The sequence below is a fragment of the Nycticebus coucang genome, chromosome 14, assembly GCF_027406575.1.
Source record: "Nycticebus coucang isolate mNycCou1 chromosome 14, mNycCou1.pri, whole genome shotgun sequence".
NCBI lineage: Eukaryota > Metazoa > Chordata > Mammalia > Primates > Lorisidae > Nycticebus > Nycticebus coucang.
Window position 1 is genome coordinate 8,560,290 of NC_069793.1, and position 19,616 is coordinate 8,579,905.

At 57.6% G+C, this 19,616-nt stretch overlaps 1 protein-coding gene across 4 annotated transcripts; it reads right to left on the reverse strand.

Annotated features, from left to right (window-relative positions):
- On the reverse strand, positions 1-18,808 carry CDC42BPG (CDC42 binding protein kinase gamma). Of its 4 annotated transcripts, none has more exons than XM_053560960.1 (37): positions 18,489-18,808; positions 15,955-16,046; positions 15,791-15,874; positions 15,310-15,405; positions 14,884-15,032; positions 14,314-14,407; positions 13,910-14,110; positions 13,537-13,785; positions 12,922-13,001; positions 12,176-12,273; positions 11,991-12,071; positions 11,661-11,767; positions 11,383-11,562; positions 11,151-11,240; positions 10,899-11,020; positions 10,744-10,816; positions 10,436-10,542; positions 10,245-10,359; positions 9,862-10,010; positions 9,699-9,787; positions 9,353-9,405; positions 9,164-9,262; positions 9,022-9,081; positions 8,736-8,841; positions 8,221-8,354; positions 8,002-8,141; positions 7,829-7,910; positions 6,868-7,084; positions 5,550-5,612; positions 4,835-5,434; positions 3,536-3,633; positions 3,383-3,467; positions 3,174-3,294; positions 2,944-3,061; positions 2,523-2,646; positions 2,318-2,403; positions 1-1,172 (listed from the first exon to the last, which is right to left on the reverse strand). In XM_053560960.1, the coding sequence occupies exons 1-37, from the start codon at positions 18,646-18,648 to the stop codon at positions 1,116-1,118; spliced, it is 4,659 nt and encodes a 1,552-aa protein (XP_053416935.1). In that variant the 5' UTR covers positions 18,649-18,808; the 3' UTR covers positions 1-1,115. The 4 variants fall into 4 exon arrangements, with proteins under 4 accessions (XP_053416935.1, XP_053416934.1, XP_053416933.1 ...); XM_053560959.1 differs by having other exon boundaries at positions 2,318-2,406; XM_053560958.1 differs by having other exon boundaries at positions 6,868-7,102.
- Positions 18,809-19,616: the final 808 nt, after the last annotated feature.

Below are 19,616 nucleotides of genomic sequence, written 5' to 3' on the forward strand. Positions count from 1 at the left end.
AGCTTACAAAGTTGTCTTTATTGGTTTCCTGCTGCCTCACAGAGCATCAGGGTCTGTCCCTCCTGGGAATGTGGCATTTGAAGAGATAAATACTTATTTTGCCCCTCACACTTCAGTAGGGGGAAGTTTGATAAAAATAGTAATATAATAATAATAATAATAATAACTGCAATCAATAATAAAATGCCCCTATATTCTCCTAATACACAGTTGGTTGAAGCTTTGGGAAAAAGGAACTCCCTTTTGGGGAAGGGCCGAAGTATGCCCAGAGACCCTCCAGTGGCCCCCTGGTTGCCCATCTCCTACCAAGAAGCTCTTATAAATACCCTCCCCATTCCGTCCCTGTCGGGATTCTCCTCCTCTTCAGGAGGCCTGGTGATGCCGAGCCCCTCCCTGCTCCCAGTCTCACCAAGCTCCTCCCCAGAGAAGTGATTGTGGGTCTGTGTTCTCTCTGCTCCCTCTCCCGCCTACCCTTGTCTCTCCCTCCTTTTCTGTATCCTCCTCCTTCATCCATCCCTCTTCCTCCTCCTCTGCAAGGCTTCTGCCTCCTTCCAGTCACTATGACCTCCTCCTCCACTTCCTCCTCGCTTGCCTCTCTCACCTCCTTCACCTACATCCTCTCACTTATTCTCTATCCTTCTTTCCTCTGGATCAGTGCCTGTCTTTTCTAACAAGACCCTAAGCAAAGACCTGGACTTGCCTTATCTTAGCCTCAGCTGGGGACCAGGCATCTGCCGATAAGACCCCCAACTTGCTCCCAGGGACCCGCTCCTGCTCCCAGGGATCCTCCATCCCTTATCCAGACTCTTACAAGCCTCCTGGGTCTTGGCACTGGATGTAAGAGCTTTGGCATTATCACCCTGGACACCAGGGCAGAAGGGGGGGGGTCATTCTATTCCCAATGGCTAGCACAGGCTGAGGCTGGGAGCAGAGGAGAGGGCAAGATGTGGGCTGGGTATCAAGACCCCCAAGTTCTGGGAACCCAGGCAACCCTCCCAGTCACTGCTCAGTCCAAATTTCCATTTCCCAGACCAGCGGGGGTATGGAATTCCTCAAGCTCTTTGTTCCCTTACATCTTTCTGTCCTGGGATTGGGGTAGGCCCTGCCAGAGGGCGTCAAGGAGTGCTTTCTGATTCAGGGGCTGGGGGGAGGCTCCGGGGCCGTTCTGAGACCTAGAAAGTAAAGAAAAGGACGTTAGGGTAGAAGGAGGCAGGGAAGACTCCTTCTTCAGGGAGGGACCCAGTGCCCCCCAGAGGGCTCCCTAGAACCCACCACTTGCTATGGCAGGGCTGGGAAGCCAGATGTGATGTGGGCTTGTCAGTGCCAAGACCCAGGGGTAGGTCTTGACTCATTGGTCATTGCAAGAGCCTGGAGAATGCCTACTTAATCCTAAATGAACTCAATATTCCTTTGCTCATTCACTCTATTCTTCATTCAATCAACAAACATGCTTTAGTCTGGATAGAAAAATTAAGCCTGACCTCCACCATCAAGAAGACATTGTCAGCAAGTACAGATACCCGGAAGAAAACCACAGCACAGCAGGAGCTGCAGGGCAGGGGGATGGTGAAACTGGAACCTGCTCCAAGGAGGCAGTGACCACCTGATCTGGTAGCCAGGAAGGCTTCTTTGAAAGTGATAGTGGTGGGCACCCTGGAGGGTAGCCAGGGTGTTAATTAATCAGGTTAAAGACGGGAAGATATTCACAACAGGAGGAACAGCAGTGGGAAGAGTGGGGGCAAGAGCCTGATGATGTGAAAAAACATGGCCACTTCCAGGGCTCTGAGTAGTGTGGTGGGATTAGAGTTGGGGTACATGTGTGGGGGTATTGGAGACCTGGCTGGAGGGTGAGTGGTGCCTTTCCACCTCCTCTTAGATTTTCTCTTGTCCCCAGTCAGGATGGATTGCTTCCTCCTCTGACCACCCACTATGGGCAGGGCCTCTGTTAAGAGTTCTCGAAGCTCTCCTTGTGTGGCACCCTCTCCCTGTGCCAGGCACTGTAGTGAGCCCTTCCCAGGTATCCTCACCTCATTCAGGTCTCACAGAAGTAACCTCATTTTACAGTTAAGCTCAGGGAGGATGGATGACTTGCACGGGGCTGCAGAGCTGGGATATCAGAGCCAAGATTCCCATTTAAACTGCCCGTCACCTCTGCTGGTGCCCACTGGTGGGGTGAATTTGGTAAGAATCTGGATCTCTTAGCATCAAGGGCAGGGATGGCCTCAGCTTATTGCCTAGCTGGGGGTCTGAGAGCAAGGCCTAGCACAAAGCAGGTCCTTTGAATGGCAGAAAGAAAAATCCCCTCCCACCAGCTCACCTGTATTAGAGAAGCTGCAGGGTTCAGAGATCCCTGGGGGCAGGACACAGACTCACTGGACAGAGATGTCCAAGGTTTCCTCTTCACTGCTCCAGAAGCAGGATAAGGGGATAAAAATGCCAAGGTCAGATTTGAGGGGCGGGCCCAGAGTGGGTGGCAGCTTGGGGGAGAAGGTGGAGTGCTGGGGATCGTGGGCTGCCCTTACTGGGGTCTGCATCTCCAGCGAGGCCGTCACTGCCCACGGAGGCTGGGCGCCGGAAAGCCTCGGAGAAGCTGTGGGGCCGATGCGGGCCAGAAGTACGGGCACCTCGGCCCTTCACTTCAGGAGCCTGTTGGGGGACAGTGCCGAGAGGCTGGGACCGGGAGGAACGAGAGAACAGGACAAAGAACTACCCTCAACTCCCAGCCTGGACGTGCTTAAACAGTCGTAAACCAATGAGAGCCGGGCTGTCAAAGACAGTTTGTTTTGGTATGTCCCTATCCCCCACCCCCCACATCGGTTTGCGACTTAAGTCTTAGCAATAACTAGAGGGATGAGTCACAGGCCTCAGGGTCCTGTAACCACAGACGCCTGCGATTGGCTCGAGCTCACCACAGAGGCTGTTGATTGGCTCCTCAGGACTCACCCGCGGCGGGTCCCTGGAGCTGGGCCTCCCATTGGTGGGGCCCACGTGCACCAGGTGGTTGAAGTTGGTAGGCGGTGAGATGAGTTTGGAGCGCACCACCGGGTCCTTCAGCATCTCCCTGCAGGTGGGCAGAGTAAGTATGGGGGGCGAGGCACGAAGCCCTGTCCTCTCCCAGTAGGTGAGCTCTTCGCCCCGCCCACAGAGGCGGGCCAGCCCCCACGCAGGCGCACCTGCGTTGCTGCTTCTGCTGCTCCTCCGACACCTGGAAGAGGAAGTGGCGCTTGCTCTTGGTGCGAAACAGCTGGCGCCGGCTGTTGTCGGTGAGGTCGGGGATGTCGAACTCATCCTTCTCTGTGGGAGAAACAGAAAACAGGACTGTGCCCACAAGTCCCAGGGCCCCAGTTAGCTCGCGCTCAGGTCATATGCACAAACTTCTTACCCGCCAGCTGGTTCCTGAGGTAGGTCAGACGGACCTTCTCGGCGCCGTAGAGGAACAAGGAGCCCTCCGGATTCAGGGGCCGCACCTGAGGCAGCAGGCAAAGTTTAGGCCGTGCCGCCCCGCTCCGCCCCAGGGGTTTGGGCAGGCCCTCACCTTCTTGAGCGGTACAGTCTGCACCCATTCTGCTCTCCTCAATTCAAACACATCGATGGCGCTCTCGCTGAACACTGTCAGGTAGGGGGCTGCGTAACCTGCAGGCAGGAAACTGCCTGTGCTGTGCAGCCCCCAGCAAATCAGGCACCTCTCTGTGCTTGTTTCCGTCTCTGCGCCGCAGGGAACACCCCCTGCCCTGTCGCAGCACATGCAAAAGTCCTCCCCGGAAAATTCTCCCTGCTGCCCTACAACCGCCGGAACAAATCAGAGTACGGAGCACTCGATTCGTACCTCGCACACTTTTAAACGCTTCGCATGTTTGTTCTCCCTTAATTCTTTTTCTCGCTCTTTTTTTTTAAAAGACAGGATCTGGTATATCACCCCAGGTTGGTCTTGAATTCCTGGTCTCTACCTCAGCCTCTTGAGTGGCAGAGATTACAGGTGCACACACCCCACCCCACCCCCTTAATTCTCAAACTCTAAGCAGGCACTATTATTAATACCCTTAACTTACAGATGAGGGAATGGAAACTTGGGAGCTAAGTAATGGTCAAGGTCACCCAGCTAATGAGCAATGGCTGGGATTTGGCCCTGGACAGTCTGGGTTCAAAGCCTACAATGCTGAATATCTACACCCAAGCCATAAGCCCCACCCCAGAAGAGCCAATGCTCATGAAGGAAACTGTCTCTCTTTTCCAGCCCTCACCCCACTATGCCAGTTACTTGTGAATACACCTAACTGCCAGGCTGCCCCCTGCCCCATTCATTTACTCATTCCTACAGTCACAGCCCTGGAGTGTGCTTGCCTGGGCAGGGTGCTGGATATAGATGAAGAAACCAACCCAGCCCATTCCCCAGGCCCCCAGTGCACCAGGCTAGTCATCAGTAGGAGGTGATGAGAGCCAGGACACAGGTCTGAACAGAGGTAGGAAAGCAGAGAAGGGAAGGGCCAGTGATGGGGAGGGTGGAGCTGGGAGCATGAAGGCACTAGCAACAATGACCGCAATTGTAGCAGTCATATTTGGAGTGCCTACCAGCTCTAGGCTCTGCATTGACACTGGTGCTGGACTTGGTTAAGAGTTTTCTGAGTACAAAAGGAAGGAGAGCAGATCAAGACATGGAAGTATAAGGTCTCATGAAGCCAGCAAGAGCAGGATAGGGTGTGGTTGGGGTGGAGTATGCTCTGGCATCAAGGGCTGGGGTGTGTAGGGCTTCCAATGCTGAGGAATTGGGTTAAGACCCTGTTTTCCATACACTGAAGGTACCTGGCCCCCCAGACAGGCCCTCTGTAGGCCTTACCCCAGCCCGTGGGTGCTGCTGGCCACAGCAGCTCGTGGCCACGAGACTTGCGGCCTGTGCCATCCACATAGACACCAGCAGTGGTGAAGAGCAGCAGGAACTCACTGAGGCTGAGCTCTACGGCGCCTAGCGCCTCGCCCAGGCCCCCGCGGGATGGTGGCAGCTCCTCAGGCACCAGACTAGACCCCAGCACCAAGGGTGCAGCCTCGTTGAGCAGCGGGTAGAGTGTGAAGCCACCGGCGGCACCCACACACAGCCGGTCACCCAGCAGCCCCAGGCTCTGCACAGGTGCAGGTGCCTGCAACTCACGAATGCGATGCTGCCAGGGCCCAGGGCCTGGGCCCAGCTGGTAGCAGAGCACTTGGCGCTTGACAGCTACACAGAGCACTGGGGTGCGGGCCTGTAGGATGCTCCCAGCTACCAGAACCTGGCAGCCTCGAGACTCAGGGATCTTGGCACCTGCTGCCTCTGAGCTCTCCAGCTCAGGCAGGGCAAAGAGGCGTACGCTGGGGCCGCGGCCACACAGCACAATCAGCAGGCCTGCCGTGGGGCTCATGGCCAGCCGCTGCACCCGCCGGCACTCCCCGACCTGGAAGATGTCTGCAGGGTTGTGAAGGGGAGAGTGTCACCCACAGGTGGGTGTGAAGCAGCACATCCCCATCCTCCTCTGGGTTGACCCCACCTATGCCCACCCTGGTCCGGTGTTGGGATGTACCATTGCTGTGCAGATGGATCACAAACAGCCCCTCCTCAGTGCCCAGAGCAAGCCTCTCCTGATCTGATAGAAGAAGGAATATGGTCAGAGGTCAGAGGGCCTGTCTGATGGTGGAGAGACTGGGCAACCTGTCTGCCCTTGCTGAGCCTGTTTCTCTGGAGGAGGTGGGGGTACCCACCGTCCCTGCATCTCTAGGCCCTTCTCTCCCAGAATCAGGACCAGCTCTAAAGAGGTAGAGCCATGGGAGCAGGTAAGAGGCCCACCACCTCGAGCTGTGGGATTTGAGTTTCATGCCTCTTTCCCAGCTGTCAGTCACTGAGGGGCCCTGCTGAGTCGCAGTTTCCCTGCTGAATGTAAGTGAGCCTCATGGCAGCTCCACCCAGGAGATATGAAGCTCTGGGTGATTCCTCTACTATACCTAGGGTCTCCTAGCTGCTAGAGAGCCAGGACTGGAACCCTCACTGTCTTGTTCAAAGCCCTGGCTCCTTCTACTTGCTTGAGATTTTTTTTTTTTTTAAGACAGAGTCTCTTGGCTCGGCACCTGTGGCTCAAGCGGCTAAGGCACCAGCCACATACATCAAAGCTGGTGGGTTTGAATCCAGCCCGGGCCTGCCAAACAACGACAACTGCAACCAAAAAATACAGCTGGGCGTTGTGGCAGGCGCCTGTGGTCCCAGCTACTTGGGAGGACGAGGTAAGAGAATTGCTTAAGCCCAGGAGTTGGAGGTTGCTGTGAGCTCCACAGCGGCACTCTACCCAGGGCAATGGCTTGAGGCTCTGTCTCAAAAAAAAAAAAGTCTCAAGGTGTGGCCCTATGTAGAGTGCCATAGCATCACAGCTCACAGCAATCTCAAGCTCTTGTGCTTAAGCAATTCTGTTGCCTCAGCCTCCCAAGTAGCTGGGACTACAGGTGCCTGTCAAAACACCCAGCTATATTTTTGTTATTTTTGTTGTTGTTGCAGTTGTCATTGTTGTTTTAACTGGCCAGGGCTGGGTTAGAACCCACCAGCCTGGGTGTTATGTGGCTGGCACCCTACCCACTGAGCTATAGGTAACCGCCTTGAGATTCTTTTAGAAAAAGCAGAAACTGAGGCATAAAGAAACGGAGTGACAAAAAGGTAGGCCCTCTGTCCCATGGTGTGGGACTCTTCATGCAGCTGAGCACAGAGGAGGGCAGAGAGGATACATGTGCAAAGCTGAATCTGGCTCTGGCTCTGGCTCATAGCTGCAGGTAATGGGCAGTGACAGTGGCCCCCTGGACAATGCCTGGGCCTGCACCAACCCTACAGGCCCAGACTACTCCCTCAAGCTGGCTCACCGAGGATGGCAGCGCAGAGTGTATGGGACAGCAAAGGCAGCCCATTGTCGTAGGCCTCCTTGAGTGTGTACACGGGCCGAGGCCTTGGCCGTGTGTCCAGCAGCAGCCTCTGCAGCTCGCCCAGCATGTGCAGCCAGCGCTCCCGCTCCCCCTCACTCTCAGCCAGCAGTAGCACAGTGCATGTGGTAGGTGGCACAGTCAGCTGGGAGGCCGTCACCTGTGGGGAGGGTCCAGGCTGGAGGGCTGTGGGTATCTTTTCTCTCTTGCTGTCTCTACCAGCCAATATGCATGTACATCAAGCATGTGCTTGCTGGGTGCAGTGCTAGGCACTGTCCACAGCAGAGGTCAAGCTAGTCAGGTGGTCAGACAAGAATGTGGACAGACAATTCCAGAGCCCTGTGTGACTAGCACCATGATAGGACAGGGACAGACCTTTGGGAATGAGAGTACAGCCCCTAACCCAGCTCAAGAGGTGAAGGATGACTTCCCAGGGAACAAAACACTTCTGCCAGAGCCTGAAGGTGAGTGGACTAACTTAGAGTTGGTCAAGGTGGGTGAGGAGCTGGGGACCAGTTTGGGCTAGCGGTTGCATACAGAGGGAACAGAACATGAAGGACTGAGGAGGCACATATGGGCAGAGAGTGCTCTTGGAAATGAAGAAAGCAAGGTGTGGCCAGAGCTGGGAGAGGTGGCAGGGAAGAGGGCTGGAGGCCTACAGGGTCAGATCCATGGGGCCTCAAGGCCCCGGTCAGGAGCACCCTGAGGCTGATGGGAAGCTACAGAGGGTCCTAAATAAGGCAACTGTGGCCAGAGCTTGTGTGGGAAGCTCACTGTGGCTCCAGGTTGGAGAGCCCATTAGGGCCAGAATGTTGGCCACTGTGGCTATTATGTGGAGAGGTAGACAGTGTCTGCAATGGGGATAGCCTGGGGAAGTGGATAATGACTGACCTTAGACACTCACCCTAAAAATACGTGGCAGGTCCTTGGTCTGAGCGTGGATGACATCAGAGGCCAGGACAGGAGTGGCCAAGAACTGAGGGTCCCTAAGAGGTCCATGGAGCAGGTTAGAGGTCTCACTGTCCTCGGCTGCCCCTTACCACTAGTCCCTAGCAACGTCTCCCTGCCTCCACCCACCTCAGATCCAGTGCTTGCAGGAGGGCCCCACTAGCTGGGCTGAGCCGTGGGTCAGGGGCATCAAACAGCAGCAGGCGAGAGTCACTGAGCGCAGCAAACACCCGCTGCCAGCCACGACGGACACCAGAGGGCCGTGGCACCTGGGGGAAGGCAGGCATGGGAGGGCCTGTGCAGGCACTTAGCCCCCCATGCTGACCCCCTCCCCCAGCCCCTGCTCACCGATAGGAAACCCTCATAGGCAGTGCCTGTGCCTGTTTCAGGGTGCACTCCCAGGGCTGTATGGAGAAGGTCAGGGGGCACAGGGCAGGGTGGGGCCTTCAGGGCACAGGTTGAGTGACAGAAGTAGCCGCAGACTGTGGGGAAAGCAGAAGAGGGCAGATAGTGTGAAGCTGGGAGGGGACAGCCTTGAGCCAGCCCCAGCTTCCCTGAGGCCATGGTGGCAACTAAACAGTCACCAATTCCCTGACAGGTGAGAAAAAAACACTGAGGCCTGAGGCTCAAGTAGTAGGGTGCCAGCCCCATATACTGGAGGTGGCAGGTTCAAACCCGGTCCTGGCCAAAAACCGCAAAAAAAAAAAAAAAAAAAGCAAAAAACTGAGCAGTGGGGCATTGGACATTGGACCCATAGGCACTAAAGATGCTGGGTTGGGAGAAATAGCATGGGTATGGCAAGGTCACACAGGGGCTGTGGCTGGAGTGTGGATGTGGGTGTGGGGAGTGCTGGGGGTTCTCACCGTCACAGCCCAGGCCCTGGCGACCCAGGCCCAGCATCAGTGAGGTGCAGCGGAGACATTTGGTGGGAGATGGGAAGCTCCGGGGGCGCAGCATGTGTGAGCCAAGCTGAGGAGGGGGAACATGGCATTACCTATGTGTGTCACAGCCTCCCAGGGCCATGACCCTATCCCTGAGGGCTCAGAAAACCCCAAATATATCTGCTGGCCATGATGTGCATGGAAGATCCCATAGAGCTTGGTAGAATAGCTTAGTGCCCCTGCCCCAGTTGCCCCACTGGGTGCTGACCTTAGCAGGAGGACCTTCTGCAGGGGCTGTGGTGGCAGCAGGCACTCTGGGGAACACTGCCTGCAGGAGCATGAGTGAACTGGTGAGAAGGGCAGGGTGTGGGGCCCAGCCCCCCATCCCTGGGACCACCACTGGTCCTCACCCCTGAGCGCAGGCTTCGTCGACCCTCTGGCCTTAGCTCTGGCTCCACCCCAGGTCTTGGGGCCTCTCCTGAAATGCCAGCCTCCTTGGCAGGATCTTTCTGGAGATGGGAGAGGGAAGGACAAAGTTGAGGCTTCCCATGCCTCATGCCAGAACTTCTCCCTGACCAGCCCCTCTCCCTTGCTCTTACCTCTGAGCTCCAGAAGGACAAGAAGGGAATCAGGGAGTTTGACGGCTTGGGGTCTGCAAGTAGAGGGTATAGGTCACTGGGTGGGGTCCCTGGACCTTTTGAACCCAAGGCCAGCAGGGACCTCAGTTCCTGCCTGAATAAAATGGGAAGGGACCACAAGCTGGGGGCGGAGCTGGAACATAGCAGGTGCTCAATGAGTGCTGGTCACAGATGACAGGGTAAGCGGCAGAGACCAAGAACAGACTCCTGTCCCCACAGCCCTGCCAGGCCATCACAGGAGCCCCTTGGTGACCTTGAGGCTGTAGTGAGGGCCTAGCTCCAGGACAGGTGGGCAGTGGCCACTCACCCCCAGGCCCACGGGCCCGCAGTTCTTCCCGAAGTGCGGCCAGTTCCTGCTGCAGGGTCTGACTCTGTTTCTCAGCCTCCTGCAGACGACTGGGGGAGAACAGTAAGGCTTACCTCTGGCCTCTCCATGGAGCCCAACCACACAGCGTCTGCCCCAGCCTCACCGCTCAGCCTGCAGCTGGGCCTCCTGCACCTGCGTCAGCCGCTCCTGCAGACCCTGCTTAGCGCGGATCTCAGCCTCCAGCGCCGACTGCAGCTCTAGCCTGGCTGAGGCCTCCATCTTCTGCAGCCGTCGTGCCTTCCACTGGTGGTCCTAGTGGCCATGGGACACTCATGTAAGATACTCTCTGGGCCTGGCTGCCTCAGGGACCCCCTCATACAAGAGCACATTGCTATCCATGCCTCCTGGTCAGGCTCAAAGCCCCAGCTTGGTCACTGACCTACTGTGAACTCAGGTCAGTCACTGAACTAGGAGCTCGAAGAGTCTCCACCTGCAAGGTGAGGCTACTGGCGCCCCCCAACCCCCAAGGGTGTCTCTGGGGCTCACCAGTGGCCGGGCAGGGAGGGTCTGGGTGCCTACATTCCTCAAGGATTCTAGCTCTTCGGCCATCTTGGTGGCTAGAGCCTGCAGGTAGCCTCTTGAGACCTTCTCATCATTCACCCTAATGGAAAAGGGTCTTGGTCAGGGGCTAGGCCCTCAGTCCTGCCCAGGCATTACCCCAGCCCACTGACACCCACCAGCGGAGCATGTCGGCAATCTGGACCTCCCAGTTGCTCTCGGTCTCCCGCCGCTCGCCCTCTAACCGCTGCTTGCTCTGCTGCTCTTGTGCCAGCTCTTCTGCCAACTGGGGGCCGGGTGGGAAGGCAGGCTCAGACTTAGAGTGCACCAGCAGCCCTGGCCATCTGCTGGCTCTGCAAAGGACCCCTAGCACCCTGAGCCCCATCTATGTCTTCCCTAGCTTGCTTGCTACAGCTTGCCCACCCAAAGGGACCCTGCCAGCTTTCCCACTCTCTTGTCTATCTGGCCCTCCATCAGCCCTGCTCACCCGCTCCTGCTCCAGGCTCAGCCTCTGGTTCTCCTCCTGCAGTCGGCACAGAGCTTCTTCCTTCCCACTCAGCCTAGGGAAGAGAAGATCAAGGCAGTGACTCCCAGTCTGGTCTGGGCTGAGCCTGTCTCCACTGCCCCTGTTGCCCAGCTTACCCCTGGCTGTGGACCTGCTCCAGCTGCTCGCGTAGGGTGGCTACCTCCTTCCTCAGTTGGGCCTCCTGAGGCCCACTCTTGAGCAGTCCCATGCCATTGGTCTCAGAGGCTGTGTGGACAGTCTTGAGAACATAGACAGGGGTCAGGGTAGGGGCCCAGGAGGCCACCTGTAGGACACAGGCCTGGTCCCAAGGCCATGAGTGGGGTCAGGCCCAGGGGAAAATGCCTCTTGCCAAAGGGATAAGACCTCACCTTGACCTGAGAACACTCCTCAAGGCTTTGCTCCTGCTGTCCCTGCAACTGTGTTATCTCCTGGCTCAGGGTAGCCACCTGGGCCTCCAGCTGTCATGGGTGCAGAAGCAGCCAGTGCTGTCTTTGCCCACGCCAATCCCTCTGCCCCAGCATGCCATAGATTCAGGCTCTGCCAGCCACAGCAGGCATGAGGAGGCAGTGGGCTCTGAGGTGACCCATCCTGCTCACCCACCTCCCTCTGGGCAGTCTGGGCTTCCTCCAGCTGGGAGCTCAGGGTCTGGGTCTGGCTGGCTAGGGCTGCTTCTCTCTTCTGGGCCTCCTGCAGCCTCTGAAGCAACTCCTCCTGCCGCCCCTGAGCTCTGCATAGCTCCTGTTCCTGCACCTGCAGCCCTGCCCGTGCCTCAGCCAGATCCTGAGGGGTTGCAGGGGAGAGGGCAAGGCCCAGAGTCAGGGCATGGCCCTTTGTAGCATGGAGTCCTGAGCCACTCACCCGCCTCAGCAGGCCCTCACCTGGTGGAGCTGATCTCTCTCCAGCTGTGGGTCACTGTCCTGAGTTGGGCTACTAGCAGGGGGCCCATCCGTCTGGGACAAGGGGGCATTGCTGTCCCTCAGTGTCTCTGCCAGGAATAGTCACTGAGACCTGCACATACTGACTGCCCCACCCTCAGCCAGGTACTGTATGTGCAGTGTCTCATAAAACCTTCTCCTTGGCCCATTTTCCCCGTGCAGGCTCAGAGGGTTTACCATACTTCCCCAAGATCACACAGCATGTACAGAGCAGGGGCAGGACTGGAACCCAGGTGGGACTCAGGGGTAGGGGTAGGAAGGAGGCAGCAATACCTGACAACCTCTCCCGCAGAGTCTGCACTTCCTTTCGTAGCTGCTGCAGCTCCCAATGGTCCAAGGGGGTGTGTGGGGCCTCTGGCATAGGAGGTGGTGCCCATAGGTGAGCAGCTACTCTTGTAGCAGCTGCCACCAGGACCACTCTCAGCCTCAGCCAGCTTTGGCCCTACTGCTCCCTGTACCTTGGTGCTTCTGGCTCAGCTCCACCTTCCCTTGCTCTAGACAGTGGAGCTTCTGCTCCAGAGCAGCCAGTGGTTTAGAGATGCTCTCAGGACTGGGACTGGGGGAGGACAAAGATGACACATATTGACAGAAAGCCCTCTCCATCTTCCTGCCTCCAATCACTCAATCATCCAAGACAAAACCTGCCTTGGGAGACCCCAGGTTGATGTCATAGGCAGTGGCTCCAAGGCATAGTCTTCAGGGTCCCTAGGCCCAGGTTCAAGCCCTAGTCCTGGCCTTTCCAAGCTGTTTCACCTTCAACCTAACATCTCAGTTTCAGTTTCCTCACAGGGAAATGGTGGTGATAACAAGGCCCCTCCAAGGACCATTGAGAAGACAGGACCAGGTGACATGGGCTAAGGTGGCCCCAATGAATGGGCATCAGAGGCATTTCCTTCCACCTCAAGAGCATTTCTCATCCGGACCTTGCTGCAGTTTCAGACCAGCCCCTCGAGTGGGTGATTGTCCACTCATTTTTACAGAGGTACTAAGTGAGGCTTGGGAGCTGAAGGAGCTTCAAACTCTAGGTTTCTGGCTCCATGTCCACCAGGGACCTTGATGACATGTAGGCTTGGAGCACCTGTCATGTATGGGTGCTGGGTAGCTATTCTGCCCTCTTCCCCAGTGCCCTAATGGCTACAATCCCAGCAACTTCCAGGCCAGGCAGCCCCCAGCTGCCCACCAGGTGTATGAGGACTAGACTCACCTTCCAGAGGTATACGTGAAGCCCACGAATGGCAGGTGGTGGCCTGAGAAGGTCCCGTGGGAGGGCGGCGGCAATGTTCCCTGTAGGAAAAGAGGCAAAGTCAATAGGCACAGTTCCAGGGAGAGGCCTGAGAACCAGGAGGACCCTTGAACCTGCTCATCTGGGAATATAAGGGTATGACACAGATGCCCCCCACCCCCAGCTCCTATGAGTCCCCAACAACATGGTCTCCTGGGGCTGTTGGGAGATTTCTTCTTTCTTTTTTTTTTTTTGTAGAGACAGTCTCACCTTATCACCCTCGGTAGAGTGCCATGGCGTCACACAGCTCACAGCAACCTCCAAATCCTTGGGCTTAGGCGATTCTCTTGCCTCAGCCTCCCAAGTAGCTGGGACTACAGGCGCCCGCCACAAGGCCCAGCTATTTAGATTTCTTCTTTCTATGAATGCTGATTAATAGGATGACACAACCCATCCAGCTTAGGTGATCCAGAACTCTCATGAGCCCTCAAGATCCACAGGCCTCACCCCTAACCCACCCCAGAGAGTTTCTGGAGGGTTCCCACAGCCAGCCAAGGGCAGGGCACCTCTCTGCCTTCAGTAGTATCTGCCACTCACTGGGTGGTTGAGGGTATCATCATCCACATCGAAGTTGGACGTGTCCATGGGCCCTTGGAGTTCAGGGACATAGGGAGCAGTGCTGGTTGCCAGCCGCTCCCAGTCCACACCCTCAAAGAAGGGATGGTTCCGGAAGTCGTCCAGCCCCCCACGGCCCAGCCGCTCTTCCTGGCGGCACAGCAGATGGCGGATCAAGTCTTGGGCACTGGCTGGCACATCAGGCATGTCTGGTGGGAACTGTAGGTGGTCCTGCAGGCAAGGGATGAGGCTGGTCAAGTGTCCGGGACCCCAGCCTCGCCTGCAGGGAATTCCAACCACACAGACTTGGAAGTCCAACTGCCTTCCCCAGAATCCCAGAGCTTGGCAGCCAGACCTCATGGTTCATGATCTTGCCATAGGTTTCCACTAAGGATTCGGCATAGAAGGGTGTCTCCCCAAAGAGCAGCTCGTAGGCGCAGACTCCCAGTGACCACCAGTCGCACTGTGGACCATAGTGGCCCTTGCCCTCCTCCATGGCCTGCAGGATCTCAGGGGAGATATAGTCGGGTGTCCCTACTGCCACCGATGAGTCTACCTGTGGAAGGTGGTGTTAATGATGCCATGAAGGCAGCTTCAGGCATGGCTGGGGTTGCTGGCCTCCCACCACAACCCTGGTACTCCTACCCTGCCAGGGCTGGGCTGGCCTGGAGCCCCCTACCTGGGGTCTGGGCCTCCCACTGCCCCAAAAGCTGAACCTGCCAGGTATCCCCTGCTCCCACTCTGAGGCAGGGTCCTTACCATGCCATTGTTGTTGAGACGCAGGCAGGAGCCAAAGTCAGCCAGGCGAATGTGTCCATTCATGTCCAGGAGGATGTTGTCCGGTTTGACATCCCTAGGGGAGGGAGGGCAAGGAGAGCTAGGGGCTTGACTTGTGTACGTTTAGGCACATGCCTAGGTGTACATGCTTGGACACATGCAAGCATCAGTTCATATGTGAAGCTAGAGAAGTCTGGTGGCCAACAGGAAGAAGGCTTCTAGACTGGGGAAAGGAACCTGGAAGACAACCCTTAGAGGTGGCAGAGTTTGCTGTGGGTGCTGCAGGAGCCAGACTTCCCCAATGCAAACCACGGCTCAGCCACCCACAAGGCAAGTCACCTTGAGTCAGGTAGCTACCTGTGCTAAGGTCTGACTTCCTTGACTAAAATGGGGACAAGAACAGCCTCCATCACATAAGCCTTCTTGGGTTCAAAGGAACCACATATGAAGCCCCCAGCTGTGTTTGCACATGGTGAGTGCTCAGCCCAAACAGTAGCTCTCCCCAGAACAGTCAGCAGGGGCTGGATGGGGCAGGGGTCTATGGGGTCCCACCTGTGGACGTAGCCCAGCTGGTGCAGTGAGTGGATGGCCAGCACCATCTCAGCCAGGTAGAACTGGGCCAGCTCGGGTGGGAGGCGGTCCTCAAAGCGGCTCAGTAGAGTGAGGAGGTCCCCACCAGCATAGTAGTCCATCACCAGGTACTGGACAGCGGTGGGCAGGGGACAAGAATCAGCCTGGGGGAAGGGGTACCTGCCCCCTCACAGTGGTCCCATGGGGCTCTGGAAAGGCAGGGCTGTGTTTCCCAGTAGCCCTGGGGTAGCCAGTTCCCAGCCGAGCTCAGGCAGGAGGCTCCAGGACCAAGAGCTGGGAGGAAGTAGAAACTTCTTTGTCTTAATAGGAGGGATCGCTCTCCTTCCTTAGACCCAGCATTCCTGACCCCCTAGGCAATCCTCCTCCAAACCTATATTGTATCCTCACCAGGTACTCCTCATCTTGAAATGCATAGTGCAGAGTGGTCACCCAACGGCTGTCCCCCTTCACCAGAACATCCCGCTCTTCCCGGAAACAGGCCGTCTGCAACAGGTTTGGGGGAACAGGGGTCAGGTGGTACCAGAGCCCAGGAACCACCTCTTGCCAGCTCAGGGGATGAAAGAAGGACACAGTAAGTCTAGGGGTCTCAGGTAGAGGTCACAGCCCTGTTGTCTTCAGGCTGCTTTGGATGAGACCAACCCCAGCATTATGGCTCTGAGCCAGGGAAAATGGGAACAACTCTGCTTACTTTTAAGAAAAGTTTACTGTGAGGGAGGGACAGGACATAGGTGGCTGTTGAGGGTGGAATCCTTTGCCTGGTCAGCAGCCATGCCCTGCCCCTTCCTCTGGATGCCCTGGAGGCATCAAGGTCAGCACCTGTCCCTACCCATGTGCAGGCTGCCAAAGGCCCACCAGACCCCACACTGACCTCTGCTCTTTTCAGCATCTCCCACTTGTGCAGCATTTTCATGGCAAAAATTTTCCCACTGTCCCTCTGCCTCACCACAGCAACCTGAGATAGCAGGGAGAACTAGGGTCAGCCCAGCCCAGTAGGAACACACTCCTCCCCACCTACCCCAGGCCTTCGCTCACCTCCCCGAAGGCCCCTCGGCCGATCACCTTCAAGATCTCAAAGTCATCTCTCTGCAGACGCAACTCTTTCACCTTTGTCACGAAGGGGCTGGCTGAAGGGACACAGGTGGGGTTCAGAGTACATGAAGAGAGTTGGGGGCCAGCTCCCTCTCTCACCTTGGGAAGGCCAGGGGAGGGATGCCCTCCCCAGTGACAGCCTACGGCTAAGAGGCTGAGAGGAGCTGGAGCCCATTCAACCATGATCAGGAAGTATGGAAGGTGAGGGCCCTGGCTCAGCTGACCACCTGGCCCCTAGACCTCTCTAAACCCGTATCCCCAGACTCCAGGCAACTTCCATCCCAGAGGTTGATGAGACTTGTGGCCCTCCACAGCCTAGACCCGGCCCTGGCTGGCTAGGTTACCTGGGGACTACAGGGATAACATTCCCACCCCAGCTCATAGTTCTTGACCCCCTAACAGGGTCAGGCCGGGGCCTGTCTTGGGAAACTGGACGGGTGACATTCCTGTCCCCAGAGAGGCTTCTCTGCCATTTAGGAGCTGTCGGCCTAGGTCAGGGACCCTGTAGGCATAGAGGTACCTGGCTGGGGATGAGATCTGAGGCAGCCCCAGCCCAGGGAGAACAGAGGCCCTGCAGGGATCTTGAAGATAGGCTCTGTGCACCCCTAGTGGGGTCCCTCTGCTGAGTGACATAGATACCAGTCTTCTGGGTGCTCACAAAACTCAAAAACAAAGCCAAAACACCTTTGCCTGGCACAGACGCTAGCATCTGAGGGGTGTGAGCTCTTAGGATCCCCCCAGGCCTGACCAGCCTACAATTCTGAGCCCTGCCTCCCTTGGACGTGGCCTTTGCCTGGCCAAGAACCTCCTTCTTCCTCACAATCCTGGATGCCTTAGTGAAGAGCAGCTCCAGCCAACCCTGGGGCCTTATCAGGCCTGGAGTAGCCATAGGCTGGGGGGAGAGACTTGGGTCTTGGGAATTTAAGGAGGCAGGAGAGAACATTCAGGATTGGGGGCCACTATGGGCTGGCACCCTGCCTCAGTTTCCCCTTGCCAGGAGGTAAACTCCCTGCCAGATGGGCAGGTCTGTGGGTGGGACAGAGAGCTGCTCCACAGGTTTATCAGGCAGAACCCCCACAGCGGGGGTGGTGTGGAAACCTCATTACAGAAATCATCTCTTTCCCAGGCCTGTGTGTGGAGCTGGGGAGAAGCAGACCCAGGCCTCTGAGAAACCGAGGCCAGAGCACAGTGGTGATCCACCAACCAGAAAGGGGCCAACAACTGGGTCCTATAGGCATAATGATCCAGAACTGACTGCCTAGTCCCCTTGCCTTGCCACAGGGCATGGGGGCTCTGGGCAGGAGCAGGACAAGTTGGGGCAGGAGAGGAATGAGTCACCGCCCTTTGAGTTACCTTGGGAGATGTCAACAGACAGGCCCCCACGTTGGGGTCCCAGGTAGAGGTGCCAGAGGCAGGCAGGGAGGAGCACTCATGAGCACAAACATACACGTGCGTGGGGGGAAGTGATGACAACACAGACACACGCATAACATTCAGGAGTCTGGGGGAGTCAAGCAGGCAATAGAGGCGGAGCCCACTGACCATCCTCAGCCTAGACAGTAGGCCTGTGTCTGGGGGCCAAGTTGCTGGCATATCTGGGTGGCAGGCCCCCAACTGTGCCAGACTGGGCCTTATGCCTGCCCAGAGTTCAGGAGCGCCAGGAACGCTAGTCACCCACTGGGCAAACAGCTGCCTCACCCCACCCTCCAAGTCAGGCCCCCAGGCCTTCCACCCATAGCCTGGCGGGGTGTGACCAGGGAACCCTCCGACTGGCGCCAGAGCCCACAGAGGGTTCAGGGTTACCCCAGGCCAGCCACTCCCAGTGACTCAGATGAGTCAACCAGGAAAAGGCGCAGACCCACTTCTAGCCAGGCCCCCCTCTCTGGCCAGGGGGAACAGCTCTCAAGGAGCCTGGCCAGCAGCTGGCAGAGAAGGGCTGAGGTTGGTTCCTAAGTCTGGGCTGTGGAGGTCCTGTACACAGGGAGATGTGTGTGTGTGGGGTGTGTGTGTGTGTGGGGGGGGTGTTTGCAAGTGTACAAGTCTGTGAAAGCCTGTGTCAGTGCATGGCACGAAAGGGTGTCGGCATAGAGCATGGGATGTGACATATGAGGGAGAAATCCCCTACACGACTCTGCAGGGCCTGCCTTGGGTACATGTGTCTGTAGTATAAATTTAAATTTATAAATTTATACCTGGGTATAAATTTGCGTGCGTCTGTGTGAAGTGTGCGCTATGTACCTGCGCCAAGGTCTGTGAGTGGGAAGGGGCGTGTGTGCATCTGAGTGAGCGTGAGGTGCACAGGTGAGTGAGCGGGCCGCGGGTTCCTGTGGCACGTGTCAGGGCCAGTGCGGACAGTATGCGAGGGGAACGCGTGGGGGTGCGGGTCCTTGCAGGAGACTCTGTGAGCACGGAGCGCATGGGGTCCCGGCGCGGCGTCCCTAGGTCCTCCCCCCCCACCTTGCCGCACCGCCACTCACCCCAGCTCAGAAACTGCGCCACGTTGCGCTCCCGCCGCAGGGGGGTGCTGCTGAGTTCGTGGTGCAGCCCCAGCAGCAAATCCAGGAGGCCGTCGAGCCCCGGACCGCCGCCTGCCTCGCCCCGCGCCAGCCGCTCCAGTGCTCGCAGCCGCCGTTCCATGGCTGCGGTCGAAGCCCCGATCCCTAGCTACAGCTCAGCCGCTTGCATGCTCGCCCGTCGGTCCGTCCGTCGGTCGGTCCGCTGGTGGGTCCGCGAGTCCTCCCCCCGCCTTCCCCGCTGTCACCTTCCTCTGCCACCGCCTGCGCGCCCTCACCTGGGCTCCTCGGCCCGCCCTCCACCCCGCCCCCCGACGGACAAGCAGGTGCGCGCCGGCCAATGGGAGCCGCAGCTGAAGGTGAAGGTGGGAGGGCGGAGACGCGTGGGGGCGGGACCAACTCCCGCCCAGGAAGTGGGGGGGCGGGCCGCGGAGGCTAACTCCTGGGCGGGGCGGGGGTGGGGTCCTATGGGGTCTGAAAGACCGCCTGCATGCCTTCGGGGCCCCAGGCCCAGCGCTACCTAACCTGTAGCCGGGCCCCAACTCACGTGGGAGAGGGCCCGGGCACCACAACTTCCCTCGCCCTCTGGGCAGCGGCTGCCTCTCCGTTGGGTCTGGGAGAGGGGCTGGGGCCGCCGGCGGCCCCGGAGCCGGATGGGAATTGTAGTTCGATCTCCCAGATTTGCCCGCGCTTGGCACCCCTCTCCCCCACGCCTCGCCCCCAAAGTTTCTGACCTCACTTTAATTTTATCGTTAGGGTTAACCCGGAACGCAGGAAGGTGGGGGTAGGGATGGTCACACTCATTTGGCGGATGGTCACCGAAAGTGAATTGAGAAGCTGAGGGTGAGGAGGCTCTGAAGTCTCTGACCCCTGGAGCGGCCCAAGACCCCTGGGTTGGCACCAGGCTGGGCCTGAGGCCCGGCCTGGAATGTGAAAGACAAGGAAAGGTCCAAGATGGGCTGCCAGAGGTCGGAGAAGAGGAAGGGCTGACTCTGTCTAGTGGTATTTCTGATTTCTGCCCAGCTGTAGCCAGCTGGGTTGTACCAGACACCATGGAACTGTGGGTCTCTCCAAGACAAGACATCAAAAGGA

Excerpts from the sequence above, each read along its gene's own strand:
- CDC42BPG (XM_053560957.1), bottom strand. The coding sequence starts at position 18,648 with ATGGAACGGCGGCTGCGAGCACTGGAGCGGCTGGCGCGGGGCGAGGCA. Across the intron at positions 15,875-15,954 it reads GCCGAGGGGCCTTCGGGGAG|GTTGCTGTGGTGAGGCAGAG; the intron begins GTGAGCGAAGGC and ends CTGCTATCTCAG. Across the intron at positions 11,021-11,150 it reads AGGAGTGTTCTCAGGTCAAG|ACTGTCCACACAGCCTCTGA; the intron begins GTGAGGTCTTAT and ends TATGTTCTCAAG.